At 48.3% G+C, this 16,324-nt stretch overlaps 1 protein-coding gene across 3 annotated transcripts in view; it reads left to right on the top strand.

The window, feature by feature from the left end:
- The window catches only part of ACACA (acetyl-CoA carboxylase alpha), a 932,629-nt gene that overhangs the window by 607,051 nt on the left and 309,254 nt on the right, over nt 1-16,324 (top strand). For all 3 annotated transcript variants that reach the window (XM_044288111.1, XM_044288112.1, XM_044288113.1), the window contains exon 43: nt 1,019-1,139. In XM_044288111.1, the coding sequence (XP_044144046.1) occupies nt 1,019-1,139 (121 nt within the window). The remainder of the gene's footprint in view (nt 1-1,018; nt 1,140-16,324) is intronic.

Raw genomic sequence — 16,324 nt, 5'->3', positions numbered from 1 at the left:
AGCTGATCAGTGAGGATGTGGGGTATCGGATCTTGGCAGATCAGCTAGTATTAAAGGGGTTTTGTCACTTCAGAAAAACACCAGCCTATGTGAGCTCCCACTGTCCTGGTCAGCAGAGAGGCTGGCATTTTTTCCTATAGTATGCGAGCATGCGCACCACTGAAGGATTGCAGTGTGGTCATAACCATGGAAACAAACAGTTTATATTTTGATGGAAAAATGTATCTAGCCAGCAGAGGAAGCAATAAAGATAATAACAATACATTAGTAAGTGCCTTGTATTAAATTTCTCTACATGATAAATAACACTTGCTGAAGTGGCAAAACCTCTTCAAAGGGGTATTCCCATCATAATGATCACTGTTAAATCACAGTAATCATTTTTGTAAATATACTTGAGTAACAAATTCCCACCGTTTAGGATAAAATTCACCCCCACTTATCTCATTGTTGTGACTCTGTCTCCCCTGGTTACGGCCACCGCTCTTCTTCAGAATCCCGGTGGCCGCGCTTGCGCAGAAGACTCCCGGCCGGGCCGCTCGCTGTCCTGAACGCGCACACTGCCGTGCATGCGCGATGGGTGACTTCTTCCTGGCCAGAATAGTACAGAGCTGCGAACGCGCACGCCGGCTCTGTACTATACTGGCCAGAAATAAGTCACCATAGCACATAGCGGCGGCGTGCACGTTCAGTCCAGCATGCGGCCCGGTTGGGTGAAGACTTCAATCAAGATGAAGCCCGCCCCCAGCCAGAATCCAGGAAGTGAACAGCGTGGTGGCAGCAGGTAAGTATAAAAAGGCGAAGTGGGAATACCCCTTTAAGTAATGTAATGAGTGTGCAGTTAATATTTTATAAGCAAAACTGTCTTAATTTTAAGTTATTTCAAAATGCTAACATTATTTCTTGTAATTCATTATGCTGTTGAGATTATTTTTCTGTAATGGTTATATCTCACATAACCTATTAACATAATTCACCACTCACTTTATCTTAAATATTTTTGTAATTTCTTCATCAGGTACAAGATAACAGATATAATTGGTAAAGAGGAAGGTCTTGGAGTGGAGAATCTCCGAGGGTCCGGCATGATTGCTGGTGAAACTTCTCTGGCTTATGAAGAAATCATCACCATTAATCTGGTAATCATAAACATCAGTTTATTGTATGTTGTATGCTATGTTTACTGTCTAATTGCACTTTAGTGCACTTAGGAACAGGAGCCATTTTCGATAATATACAAACCACACTGTGCTGTCTGTATGCTCATGTCCATATTCACTCATTGACAGAAAATAATGCACCAAGATAAAGTTGTTGGAATTGAATGAAACATTAAATGTGTGAATGAAATGATGATATATGTTGTAACGGATCTCCTGGCACCCCGACTGGGTGCCTCCGTTGATGGATGCTCCTAGTGCTTCCCGAGGACTCCAAGCACTCCGCTCTACACCAAAACCGCCACAGGAACCGCTTGGTTGGGGTCTCACCGTCGTCCACCCACGCTGGACCCAAGACCGGGCTTCCGCTTCCAGTGGGTGAACCTCTCCTAAATCCAGAGAGCAGGAACAATTCTTCTTTAGAGATAGTAGTTATAGCCAGGGGAGTATAGCAAATCTTCAGCATATAGCAATCCCCAGTGTCAATCAGTTACCGAAACACCAGCCTCAACATAATGAAGGGTAAAACAGGAACTCTTTATTGAACACACCAGCATTGACTTATATACACATTTTCCAACAAGGGTACCACCCCCTTGTTCTCAGTTCCCAACCAGGTCCATGACATAGCCGCCAATCCTTTACAGCTTTACAGATTAAACACAAAAACTAACCCCATGGCATTGTCTGTGACGCAATTAACAAACACAATGGCATTGCTAGTGACGCACTCAATAACAGAATAGGCATGGTCTTTGACGCAATCAACAATGAACAACATGCAAACAGACATCTCCCCCCCCTCCATAATGAATGAATAGGGAGAGAGGAGACACATGTGATGGGATTATCTCCTGAGTGTATCATAGGGTGATCTACTCATCTAGGAGTCGGCAGCTCTTATAGTCAGCTATCTTAATCCCATCACTAACACAATCAGTGGGAGTCTCAGTGCAGAGTTAACCCTTTTTGTGTTGCGGAATCCACACCATTCACCTTTAATGGGCAATAGGAAATATGTGGCATAAAAATTCCACACATAAATCAGGGTTCATAGTTCCTTGTAACCCCAAAAGGTCTGAGGGGTTCTCCATAGGTCTGGGTCTATAGTCCATAGCAAGGAGGCTGTGTCATGCCCTGCTCAGGTTATGTGCGAAGGTCTGCCAGGTAAGCAGAACGTGTGTAACCTTTTGTTTTTGTTTTGGAGTTGAGCTGGATCCGCCTCCCTTCAGGTGCACTGGGAGGGGTCGTTGGTATGAGTTTAAATTGCGCCCACTCCCAGTGTCCTGTGTGGGTTATAGCTTTTGTTTTGCTCAGTGGAAGGAAGTATTTGCTGTTCCTGCTCAGTAACGAGATAAGTTTGTTTTGTTTTTCTTGTTGTTGTCTGTCTAGGCTGTTAGAGAGACGCCTGCCTCCTCCAGGTCCTGAGGGAGCAGACTGCCCCTTTTACCCTTTCACCATCTTATGGATTTTAGGGAATCTTTAGCCTAGGCACGGGGACACGCTCATTCCTACCTTCAGGGTCTGAACGTGGGCATAGAAGTCTAGGGAGAGCGGGTAGGGATTTGTCAGGAGATGACCTTTATCCCCAGCTTCTTGCCTAGACACTTGTTTGGTGGTATTCTGTTTATCTTGTACCCTGTCCAGCGTGACATTATAACCCGCCAATACTTTGACTGCCATTTCTCAGCTGTTTTAAGATGGAGTCAATTGATGCGCTAGTTGATCGCATACAGGGATTATCCCTAGAGGTTGCTGATCTGCGTAATTCGGTCACACAGTGTCAGAATGCTCTAGCATCAGGTGCAATAGGAGGAAGTCAAATTTATGGGGAGCCTAAAGTCGCTCTCCCTGATAGATTTGCAGGGGTATGGATGACTTTATCCGCTTTAAAGAGTCATGCAAGCTGTATTTTCGTCTGCGTCCATCTTCGTCTGGTGATGAGAGTCAGAGGGTAGGGATAATCATATCCCTGCTTAAAGGGCACGCGCAACCCTGGGCCTTTTCTCTGCCGTCCGGTTCTCTGGCCCTCCGGTTTGTGTAAGAATTTTTTAAAGCCTTGGGATTAGTTTATGATGATCCAGATCGGGTTTCAAAGGCGGAATCTAAATTGCGTAATTTATTACAAAGTGAACATACTGCAGAGGCTTACTGCGTTTAGTTTAGGAGATGGGCTACTGAGTCAGAGTGGAATGACCCCGTATTACGTAGTCAGTTTTGTCAGGAGTTATCTGAGAGATTGAAAGATGCCCTTGCTTTTCATGAGTACCCGGATACATTGGAGAATGCTATGTCTTTGGCAGTACAGTTAGCTAGACGTATTAGAGAGAGTTGTAAGGTTCCCTCTGCGCAAGGGATCCCTTCTGTGAGTGGTTTGGTCCCACCTGCTCTCCAGGGTGATATGACATGTAACTCTGGGTTAGGGGAGGAACGCATGCAGTTGGGTCAGGTGTCTATCCGTTCTGGTAGTAGGAACTTTAGGAGGTTGCATAAACTGTTATTACTGTGGGAAAAGTGGTCATTTTATTTTTGCTTGTCCTTTTGTTAAACTGCATGTTGATGAGAAAGAATCACAAAGAGGTTTACGTAACCCCTTAAGGACATAGGACGTACCGATACGCCCTATTTCCCGAGTCCTTAACCCCTTCGCGACCGCAATCTGTATATATACGTGATAGCTGCACATACCCCGTGCAGCTACCACGTATATATACGTTCTGGCAGCTCTTTAATCCAAGCGCTGCAAAGCGCTTGGATTAAAGCTTCTGCCCCTGCCCTGTATGCTGTCACGGACAGCATACAGTGCAGTAATGCCGGCAAGGGACCAATCAGAGTGGCCCCTTGCCGGCAATCGATCCGATTGGGTAGTCTGTGCAGACTAACCAATCGGATCGCGGCAGTGAAAAAATGCCGGTTTCAGGCTCTGATCTGCGCTCTGCAGATCAGAGCCTGAAATCAGTGCATCTATGGGGTTAATGGAGGGAGGGGGCTCCCTCTCTCCACCATCGGGGCTGCTGCGCTGCGATGGCAGCCCCGATGGTTGCCCTGGCAACCGGACGCTTTGCAAAAGCATCCGCTGTTGCCACCTACAGGGCATCTGAATGTATTACACTTTGCAATGCAAGAGCATTGCAAAGTATAGTACAGCCATCAGCCCCACTGAATCTTCATGATCCAAGAGGGACTTGATAAAAAAAAATTAAATGTGAAAAAAAAAAAAGTAAAAAATAAATAAATAAAAATGTAAAATAAAAAAAATGCCTTTTTTTCCCTAAAAAAAATGAAAAATAAAAAAACGACACATATTAGGTATCACCGCGTCTGTAACGACCGTCTCTATAAAGATATCACATGATAGACCCCATCCGATAAACACCATAAAAAATAAAATAAAAAATGTGTAAAAAAAAGCAATTTTTGTCACCTTACATCACAAAAAGTGCAACAGCAAGCGATCAAAAACGCGTATGACCCCCAAAATAGTACCAATCACACCGTCTCCTCGTCCCGCAAAAAATGATACCCTATTTAAGACAATCGCCCAAAAAATAAAAAAGCTATGGTTCTCAGACTATAGAGACACTAAAACATAATTTTTTTTGTTTCAGAAATGCTATTATTGTATAAAACTAAAATAAATAAAAAAAAGTATACATATTAGGTATTGCCACATCCGTAACGATCTTCTCTATAAAACTATCACATGACCTAACTCCTCAGATGAACGCTGTAAAAATAAATAAATGAAAACTGTTCCAAAACAGCCAATTTTTGCGTCACCTTGCCCCATAAAGTGTAATAATGAATGATCAAAAAATCCTATGTACCCAAAAATGGTACCAATATAAACCTCAACACTTTCTTCAAAAAACGAGCCCCTGCACAAGACGATCGGCAGAAAAATAAAAAACATATGGCGTTCAGAATACCAATCCAGCACAATCTGCCTTCCAAAAACCGTATGGCATTCCTTTCCTTCTGCGCCCTGCCGTGCGCCCGTACAGCAGTTTACGACCACATGTGGGGTGTTTATGTAAACCGCGGAATCAGGGTAATAAATATTGAGTTTTGTTTGGCTGTTAACCCTCAATGTGTTAAAGAAATTTCTCGCCCATTTTCCTTGGGGGACACAGACCTTGGGTATAGCTCAGCTCCCTAGGAGGCGTGACACTAAGTAAAACTGTTAAGCCCCTCCTCCATCAGCTATACCCTCAGCCTGGAGATAGAGGCTACCAGTTTTAGCTTAGTGTCCAAGGAGGCAAGACACCCCCTGCTACTGCAGGGCTGTTTTCTCCTTGTTTTAATTTTTTCTCTAATTTTGTTATTTTATTTTTGTTTTTTCCTAGGGATACCAGAGACGCATTGGACCTCTCTGTTCTCCCGGGGTTGAGCTGCACCAGTGCCAACGTATTTGCGCTGCTGCCTCCCCCACTGAAGCAATAGGAGGATCTGGGCAGCACCGGCTCCCCTACATCCCGCCAGCTAGGGGGTCGCCCGCACGCCAAGCCCCTCTTCCAGCTTCCTGCCACTGCGGTGCCAGGGGCTGAAGGGGCGACCCTGCTGGAAGGAAATGAGGGTGAAGACAGGTAAGATGGCTTTTCCAGCCTATTCCCTGTCCCTGTTGCACTGGGTTCGGGGGGGGGCACCCGTGGTTGGCCGTTTCCTGCGCTTCTCAGAGCGCTCTGTGGGATCTCCCCATCTGCCTGCTTTTCATGTACCTCCCGATCTTACACATCCCGCCGCCGCCCGCTGCTTAAAAGATAGCCCCTGCTTCTTACTACCTCCCCGCCGCCGCCCGCTCCGTACCGGGATCGAGGGGGCGGGGCTTAGGCCCGGCATCGGCGGTTCGGTTCGGCGGGACGGGGGTCAGGTGACCACCTTACCTTCCGACGTCCGGTTATACCGCCGCGCTTTTGGGGCCTGCGGGCCCTTCTTTGACAACATATGCCTGGGAATCTCGGGCAGCACGGGGTGCGGGTGTTTTTTTCGCGCGCGCGCGTCATGGGGGCGGAGTTTCGTTATGAAACATTCAAGCGTGGAGGGGGCGGAGCTTGTTCCCGCGTCTCTGCTCAAGCTTGCCGCGCTTCCTCACTCCGGACTGAAGTGGAGACACGTGGGAGACACCGGTGCATCGCTGGGGACGCACGCTGGTTTTCTGGCTGCCTCGCGGCTGCTGATCTGGACCTTCGCTCCTAGGGATCTGACCTGACGTTCTTCTGAGGCACTGGTAGGGCTGTTAACCCTCTCCTAACCCCACTGGTCATAGCCGCTGCAATCCCTTGTCCCTGTATCAAGGTACGACCACTTGTCAGCATGTCTGATCCCACGGGTGCCCCCAAACCCTGGTACCACGCCTGTACCGCCTGCAAGGCACTTTTTCCAAGTGGGCAATCTGAGCCGCATTGCCTTGCATGTCAGGCCCCGGTGCAGGGCCCGCTTTCTGCTGTGCCCCCTGTTGTTTCTGAACCCCCTGACTGGGCTAGGTCTCTGTCTCTGGCGGTGGAGAGCCTTACACACGTGGTGGGCCGTCTCGTGGATAGACCGCCTCTCCCGCAGACTGCCGAAATCCCTGTCGCACCTGCTGGGAATGCCGTTTCTGCCGCCCCCACTGATTCCCTGCCTCCCAGTGAATCTTCCAGGGCCCGGCGTACTCAGAAACGTTCAAGGGTTGAGCGCACATCTTCTCCTGATGTTTCGCTCTCTCCGCCATGCGTGCGAGCTCAGTCAAGCCTATCCTCTCAAAGGGATACGCCTTCTGAGGGAGAACTGGCGGATTCGGATGTGGACATGGACTCAGAGCTTCCGTCAAAATTGTCATCCGCGGTGGGGCATCTTATCACTAGTATCCGCGATACCTTTCAGATACACGATGACCCCCCCAGCTCTGAACAGGCCGGCGTGTCCTTTCTCCGACCCAGACAGGCCTCCAAGGTCTTTCCCATACATGCAGATTTTTCTTCTGTGGTATCCAAGGCTTGGACTCGGCCAAACGTCCGCTTTGTTACACCAAAAAAAGCTGGACATTTGTTATCCCTTTCCGGCGGAGTCTGTGACCACCTGGACATCTCCGCCCAAGGTGGATCCTCCTGTGGCTCGCCTGTCCAAAAGCACTGCTATTCCTGTACAGGACGGATCTTCCCTCCAGTCCGCTGAGGACCGTCGGACGGAATCCCTTTCCAAGGCAATATTTTCTGCCTCTGGTTCAGCCCTTAGACCGGTTTTTGCCTCCGCCTGGGTTGGCAAAGCGGTCTCTGAATGGGGTTTGCAGCTGGAGCAGGAGTTGGGGTCGGACGTTCCTGTTCAGGACCTCCGTTCCTTAGCCCAGCTAATTATCCAGGCTGGAAAATTTATTTGTGAGGCCTCCCTGGATGCGGGGGCCCTCATTGCCCGTTCCTCTGCCCTGGCGGTTTCTGTCAGGAGGGAACTCTGGCTGAAGGTTTGGGCGGCGGACGCCGCTTCCAAACGCTCCTTGGCCGGTCTACCGTTCACGGGTTCCCGCTTGTTCGGGACCCGCCTGGACGAGCTTATATCAGAGGCCACGGGCGGGAAAAGTACTCTCCTTCCCCAGTCCAGGCCAAAGGGCGCCCCACGGGTTCGCGCGGGTTCGTCCCGTTTTCGGTCCTTTCGTAAGCCCTCCGGATCTAGACCCGGGGCCGGTTCTTCTTCCTCTGGCCCAACCCAGGATAGACGCAAGAAGCCGTTTTTTCGGGCACAACCTACCTGGCGCAAGACCCAGCCTGCACGGGCTACCACAGGCCAGCAGCCCTCTGCCTGAAGGTGCGCCCCCACCCACCCGGGTGGGGGGCCGCCTTCTCCTTTTCAGGAACGTTTGGCGGAACCACATCTCAGATGCATGGGCGCTCGAGATTGTATCTTGCGGGTACAAGATCGAATTTGCGGCCATTCCGCCAGACCGTTTCTTCCGGTCCCGTCCTCCGCGGGACCCCGTACGAGCGGCCTCTTTCTTCGCGGCCGTTCGCTCACTCATGGACAAGGGTGTCATCGCCCCGGTGCCTCCGACGGAAAGGTTCAGGGGGTTCTACTCGAACCTCTTCGTGATCCCCAAAAAGGAAGGCTCGGTGCGACCGATCTTGGACCTGAAGCGCCTGAACCGCTTCCTCCGCCTGCAGAGATTCCGGATGGAGTCTCTCCGGTCCGCAGTGGCCTCCCTGGAAAAGGGGGATTTCATGGCCTCCATCGACGTTCAGGATGCATACCTCCACGTTCCGGTTGCTCCATGTCATCACCGCTTCCTACGCTTCGCGGTGGGGGACGATCACTTCCAGTTCGTTGCCCTTCCCTTTGGTCTAGCAACGGCTCCTCGGGTGTTCACCAAGGTCCTGGCCCCTGTCTTGGCCCTTCTACGTTCAAGAAGTGTTTTTCTTCTTCCGTACTTGGACGACATCTTGGTCAAGGCACCCTCCCTTTCACAGGCATCCGGCAGTGTGGATCTCACTCTGGAGACCCTGACGCGGTTTGGTTGGATTATCAACCACCCCAAGTCTTCCCTTACCCCCTCCAGACGGCTGATCTTCCTGGGGATGCTCCTGGATACGGAACTGGCAGAGGTCCGTCTTCCGTCGGACAAGCGTCTGGCCCTTCGCGGGTCGGTTCGCAGCCTTCTCCGTCATCACCGGCCTTCCCTCAGATCCGGCATGCGGTTGCTGGGGAAGATGGTTGCCTGTTTCGAGGCAGTGCCGTTCGCACAATTCCATTCCCGCACCTTTCAGAGGGCGATTCTGTCGGCCTGGGACAAATCACCGAGGAGTCTGGACAGGACCTTCCTTCTGCCTCCCCTGGCTCGGGCTTCCCTCAACTGGTGGTTGCATCTCCCTCTGAGGGGGAGGTCCTTCCTTCCACTGAACTGGCTGGTGATTACCACCGACGCCAGCTTACGGGGGTGGGGGGGGTTTTCCCTCCCCGATCCGTCCAGGGCGTTTGGTCTCTATCGGAGTCCAGACTTCCGATCAACATTCTGGAGCTGAGGGCAGTTCTTTTGTCCCTCAGACACTGGACCCATCTACTGAGGGGCCGCCCTGTTCGGATCCAATCGGACAATGCCACGGCGGTGGCGTACATAAACCATCAGGGAGGCACCCGCAGCGCTGCGGCGATGCAAGAGGTGTCCCTCATTCTCCTCTGGGCGGAGACGCACGTGCCAGCCTTGTCTGCGATTTACATCCCGGGGGTAGACAACTGGGCGGCAGATTTCCTCAGCCGGTCCACCATCGATCCGGGAGAATGGTCCCTGCACCCAGAGGTGTTCGAGGCCCTTTGTCTTCGCTGGGGTCGCCCCGACGTGGACCTCATGGCCTCCAAATTCAACCGCAAGGTTCCCCTATACGTATCCAGGGCACGGGACCCGGAGGCTTACGGCGCCGACGCGCTTGTCCTTCCGTGGTGCCAATTCTCCCTTCTGTACATCTTTCCTCCTCTTCCCCTCCTGCCACGGGTTCTTCGGAGGATCGCGGCAGAGGGCGTTCCCGCGATTCTGATCGCCCCGGATTGGCCCCGTCGGTCCTGGTACGCCGACCTAATGTTGCTGTTGGCAGACGTTCCGTGGCCACTGCCCTCCAGGGAGGACCTTCTCTCTCAAGGTCCGATCTTCCACGAGCATTTAGGCTCGCTACGTTTGACGGCGTGGCTGTTGAGACCGCCGTCTTAACGCGACGGGGTTTCTCCGCGGACGTTGTCCGCACCATGATCCGTGCTCGTAAACCCGTATCTTCGAGGATCTACTATCGGGTTTGGAGGTCCTATCTGGGGTTCTGTGAGTCCCGGAGCGTCCCACCTCTCCGGTTTTCTCTTCCCACGATCCTGTCCTTCCTCCAGTCGGGCCTGGACCTGGGGCTGGGCCTCAGTTCTCTGAAGGGACAGATTTCGGCGCTGTCTATTCTTCTCCAGCGTCCCCTGGCCCCTCTGGGGCCGATTAAGACCTTTTTGCAAGGGGTGGCTCACTCTGTTCCACCGTATCGCCCTCCGGTTCCTTCCTGGGACCTGAATGTGGTGCTCTCGGCGCTTCAATCTGCCCCCTTCGAGCCCTTGCGGGAGGTCTCCCTTCGCCTTCTGTCCTGCAAGGTCATCTTTCTTGTGGCCATCACGTCTCTCCGGCGGGTGTCTGAGTTGGCGGCTCTTTCTTGTTCCGAACCTTTCCTGATCTTCCACCAGGATAAGGTTGTGCTCCGACCAGTCCCGGCTTTCCTGCCAAAGGTGGTCTCCGCCTTTCACATCAATGAGGACATCGTCCTTCCGTCGCTCTGTCCCTCTCCTTCCCACTCCAGAGAACGGGAACTGCACCGTCTGGATGTGGTCAGGGCATTGAGGATTTACTTGGAGGTCACCGGATCCTTCCGGCGCACGGATTCCCTGTTTGTGGTCCCGGAGGGTTCGCGCAAGGGTTTGGCGGTCTCCAAGGTGGCCATTGCCCGGTTCATTAAACTGGCGGTGTCTGAGGCTTATCGAGCCAAGGGTAGGGCTCCGCCTTTCGGCATCACTGCTCATTCCACCAGAGCAGTCGGGGCTTCCTGGGCGCAGAGGCATCGAGCCTCGGCTGAGCAGTTGTGCAAAGCGGCCACTTGGTCCTCTTTGCACACTTTCACCAGGTTCTATAGGGTGCATACGCACGCGTCGGCGGATGCTGCTTTGGGCCGCCTGGTCTTGCAGGCTGCGGTTTCCTGATGCTCCGGTGGTCCGCCTTGGGTTATGGTCCCTCCCTTCTTGGACTGCTCTTGAACGTCCCAAGGTCTGTGTCCCCCAAGGAAAATGGGCGAGAAAAGGAGATTTTTGTATAACTTACCAGTTAAATCTCTTTCTCGCTCTTCCTTGGGGGACACAGCACCCACCCTTCTGTGTTTGGTTCTAGGGTTTTGGCTGGCGCCCCGTTGGGTTGTTGGCTGTTGTTTGCATTGTTGGTTGTTTCCTTTCACTACTTGGACACGCAACTGGTAGCCTCTATCTCCAGGCTGAGGGTATAGCTGATGGAGGAGGGGCTTAACAGTTTTACTTAGTGTCACGCCTCCTAGGGAGCTGAGCTATACCCAAGGTCTGTGTCCCCCAAGGAAGAGCGAGAAAGAGATTTAACTGGTAAGTTATACAAAAATCTCCTTTTTTTTTATAAAATGGAAAATCTGCCAAAAATGTGAAATTTAGAAATATCATCTCCATTTTCCTTTAATTCTTGTGGAACGCCTAAAGGGTTAACAAAGTTTGTAAAATCAGTTTTGAGTAACTTGAGGGGTGTAGTTTCTACAATGGGGTCATTTATGGGGGTTTCCACTATGTAAGCCCCACAAAGTGACTTCAGACCTGAACTGGTCCTTAAAAAGTGGGTTTTGGAAATTTTCTTAAAAATTGTAAGAATTGCTTCTAAACTTCTAAGCCTTCTTACGTCCTAAAAAAATAAAATTACATTTCCAAAATGATGCCAACATAAAGTAGACATATGGGGAATGTTAAGTAATAAATATTTTATTAGGTATGACTTTCTGTTTTAGAAGCAGAGAAATAGAAATTTGGAAAATTGTGAATTTTTCCACATTTTTGGTAAATTTGGGATTTTTTCATAAATAAAGGTGAAATATATTGACTCAAATATATGATTGTCATGAAGTACAATGTGTCACGAGAAAACAATCTCAGAATGGCGTGGATAAGTAAGTGTTCCACAGCTATTACCACATAAAGTGACGCATGTCAGATTTGTAAATTTAGACCTGGACATTGGGGCATCAATGACCCTTGGTCATGAAAGGGTTAAGGACCCAGGACGTACTTAAGGACCCCGTATCGGCGATAGCAGAAAACCGCAGGTCAATTCAGACCTGCGGTTTGCTGCGCTTTTTGCAGTTTCTGACTGCGGGGATCAGAAACTTTAGAGTGTCTAAATTAGAGATTTTGCACCCCCCCTGCACCCCTGCACGATTTGATGGAGGTGGGTGGTGCAGGGGGGGTGTCGCAGGCGGTGGGGGCGTTGCGGGAGGCGGGCGGTGCGGCAGGTGGGATTGCGATCCCCCGCCCGCCTCCCCTTGAATAATCGTTGGCGTCTAGTGGTTATACCAGGGTGCCAGCACATTGCTGACACCCTGGTATAAACGGCTGACATCTGTGCAGAAGTCAGCTGTTTAACCCTTTCCATACCAAAGTCCATACGGACCGCGGTATGGAAAAGGTTAACTGTCATCGTTCAGGGAGCTCCCTCCCTCTCCCATCGGGGGGCTGCTGTGCCTTTGCAGCCCCCCGATGGAGAGGGAGAGAGCCCCCAGGCAGCCCCCCGAAGCCCCGTCCTCACCCTTCCCCGTCTGTGAAGTTGTGGCAGACGGGGAAGGTTCCCATGGCAACAGGATGCCTGCTCAGGCGTCCTGCTGTCCATGGTGCTGAACAGATCTATGCTAAAAGCATAGATCTGTTCAGTGTAAGTAAAATACAGTACAGAACCCTATAGGGTTCTGTACTGTATTTTACAGACATCAGACCCACTGGATCTTCAAGAACCAAGTGGGTCTGGGTCAAAAAAGTGTAAAAAAAAAAAAGTGAAAAAAGTTAAGATAAAAAAAAAACATTTATCACTGAATAAAAATAAAATAAAAAAATACACCTCACATATTTGGTATCGCCGCGTCCGTAACGACCTGATCTATAAAACGGTCATGTTACTTTCCCCGCACGGTGAACGCCATAAAAATAAAAAAATAAAAACTATGAGAAAATTTTGCCCACCTTACTTCCCAGAAAAAGGTAATAAAAGTGATCAAAAAGTTGATAATCGCCCAAAAACTGAAAAAACTATGGCTCTTAGACTATGGAAACACTAAAACATGATTTTTTTTTGTTTCAAAAATAAAATCATTGTGTAAAACTTACATTAATAAAAATAAAGTATACGTATTAGGTATCGCCGCATCCGTATCGACCGGCTCCATAAAAATATCACATGACCTAACCGCTCAGACGACCACCGTAAAAAAATTAAAATAAAAACTGTGTAAAAAAAGCAATTTTTTGCTATCTTACATCACAAAAAGTGTAATAGCAAGCGATCAAAAAGTCATATGCACCCCAAAATAGTGCTAATCAAACCGTCATCTCATCCCGAAAAAAATTAGACCCTACTCAAGATAATCGCCCAGAAACTGAAAAAACTCTGGCTCTTAGACTATAGAGACACTAAACAATTTTTTGGTTTTAAAAATGAAGTTATTGTATAAAACTTAAATAAATAAAAAAAATTGTATAAATATTAGGTATCGCCGCGTCTGTGACAACCTGCTCTATAAAATTACCACATGATCTAACCTGTCAGATGAATGTTGTAAATAACAAAAAAAAGTGCCAAAAAAGCTATTTCTTGTTACCTTGCCGCACAAAAAGTGTAATATAGAGCGACCAAAAATCATATGTACCCTAAACTAGTACCAACAATACTGCCACCCTATTCCGTACTTTCTAAAATGGGGTCACTTTTTTGGAGTTTCTACTCTAGGGTTGCATCAGGGGGGCTTCAAATGGGACATGGTGTAAAAAAAACAGTCCAGCAAAATCTGCCTTCTAAAAACGGTATGGCATTCCTTTCCATCTGCGCCCTGCCGTGTGCCCGTACAGCAGTTTACGACCACATATGGGGTGTTTCTGTAAACTACAGAATCAGGGCCATACCTAAAGGGTTAACGAAGTTTGTAAAATCAGTTTTGAATACCTTGAGGGGTGTAGTTTATAGAATGGGGTCATTTTTGGGCGATTTCTATTATGTAAGCCTCGCAAAGTGACTTCAGACCTGTAGTGGTCCCTAAAAATTGGGTTTTTGTAAATTTCTGAAAAATTTCAAGCTTTGCTTCTAAACTTCTAAGCCTTGTAACATCCCCAAAAAATAAAATATAATTCCCAAAATAATTCAAACATGAAGTAGACATATGGGGAATGTTAAGTCATCACAATTTTTGGGGGTATTACTATGTATTACAGAAGTAGAGAAACTGAAACTTTGAAATTTGCAAATTTTTCCAAATTTTGGGTAAATTTGGTATTTTATTATGTAAAAAAATTATTTTTTTTTACTTTATTTTACCAGTGTCATGAAGTACAATATGTGACGAAAAAACAATCTCAGAATGGCCTGGATAAGTCAAAGTGTTTTAAAGTTATCAGCACTTAAAGTGACACTGGTCAGATTTGCAAAAAAATGGCCTGGTCCTTAAGGTGAAATAGGGCCGTGTCCTTACGGGGTTAAACAAAAAAAAATCTCTGACTCTTGGTAGTGTAAATGGGGTGGTTGAGCAAGCAGGTATGCAAGCTCCCTCTAATACTCATTTTCTCCTTCCAGCTATGGTGGCGCTAGACCTAAGAATTTTTTTTGTTGAAGTATTCATTGACTGTGGTGCTGGGGTAAACCTTATTGATTTTCTTTTTCTTCAAAATCTGGGTCTAAGTACTTGCACTTTAGAAAGAGAGATTCCAGTTTTCGCAATTGATTCTTCCCCTCTTTCTCAAAGGAGTCTCACTCATATTGCTCATGGTATTTAGTTAAGGGTGGGTGATTCACATGTTGAGATCATGTCTTGTTTTGTCATGAAGGACTTGCCCGCTACTATAGTCTTAGGTTTACCGTGGTTGACAAAACATAACCCAATTATAGATTGGCAAGCAAGACAGATCATTGGTTGGAGTGAATTTTGTTCGGACAATTGTTTTGGCACATCTATCTCTGGTGTGTCTACTACGGCTTTACCTCAGTATCTCTCAGATTTTGCGGATGTCTTTTCAGAGAGTGGGGCTCATTGCCCCCTCATCGTGACTATGATTGTCCAGTTAATCTCATCCCAGGGGCTAAGTTGCCAAAGTCTCGGCTTTACAATCTTTCCCAACCTGAAAGAGAGGTCATGCGGAAGTATATTGCTGAGAGTTTGGTAAAAGGTCATATTAGGCCATCTAAGTCTCCGGTTGCAGTTGGTTTATTCTTTGTAAAGAAAAAGGATGGATCGCTGAGACCTTGTTTGGATTTCCGGGAATTGAACCGTATTACGGTCCGTGATCCGTATCCCCCTTCCTTTGAGCTCCGATCTTTTTGATCAAATTGTTGGAGCCAAGGTGTTCTCCAAGTTGGATTTAAGAGGTGCCTACAATCTGTTCAGAATCAAGGAAGGAGATCAGTGGAAAACAGCCTTTAACACGCATGAGGGTCATTTTGAGAATCTGGTTATGTCTTTTTGGTTAACTAACGCGCCAGCGGTATTTTAGCGATTCGTCAATGACATTTTCCATCATTTTGTGGGTAGTTTACTTGGATGACATTCTAATTTACTCTCCTGATCTGAAGACCCATCAGGATCATGTGAGACAGGTTTTTTCGATCCTTCGGGAGAATAAATTATATGCCAAATTTGAGAAATGTGTGTTTTCTGTGCAGGAGCTTCCGTTTCTGGGATATCTGCTTTCTGACTCTGGTTTTCGTATGGACCCCGAAAAGGTCCGGGCAGTTCTGGAATTGGGACCGACTTGAGAATCAGAAAGCTTTGATGCAGTTTTTGGGGTTTACTAATTATTATAGAAAATGTATCTTGAACTATTCTACCATTGTAAAACCTCTGACCGATATGACTAAGAAGGGCGTCAACGTCTCTGTCTGGTCGGATGAGGCATTACCGGCCTTTTCAGCTATTAAGGAATGTTTTGCGTCTGCTCCCATTCTGGTGCAGCCCGATGTCTCTCAGCCATGCGTGGTGGAGGTTGATGCATCAGAAGTGGGGGTTTGAGCAGTGCTGTTGCAGGGTTTATCTCCTGGCAAAAGGGTTCCATGTGATTGTTTTTCCAAGAAGCTCTCGGTCGCCAAGAGGAATTATGATGTAGGAGATAGGGAATTGCTGGCCATCAAATTAGCTTTTGAGGAATGGCGTCACTGGTTGGAGGGGACGTCTCATCCCGTTACGATATATACTGATTATAAGAATTTGGCTTACCTGCAATCTGCCAAGCGTCTGAATCCTAGACAGGCTAGATGGTCACTGTTCTTTACCAGGTTCAATTTTGTGGTTACTTTTCGCCCAGGAGTTACAAAACGTCAAGGTGGATGCGTTGTCTCGCAGTTTTCCTGTGGGATGTGATTCAGAGGATCCTGCTCTGATTTTGGCTGATGGGGTGGTGGTCTTCGCTCTGTACCCCGAATTGAAGATGGA

The sequence above is a fragment of the Bufo gargarizans genome, chromosome 3 (genome assembly GCF_014858855.1).
Source record: "Bufo gargarizans isolate SCDJY-AF-19 chromosome 3, ASM1485885v1, whole genome shotgun sequence".
Lineage (NCBI taxonomy): Eukaryota > Metazoa > Chordata > Amphibia > Anura > Bufonidae > Bufo > Bufo gargarizans.
Note: the sequence above shows the minus strand (reverse complement) of the source record. Positions and strands in the feature narration are given on the sequence as shown.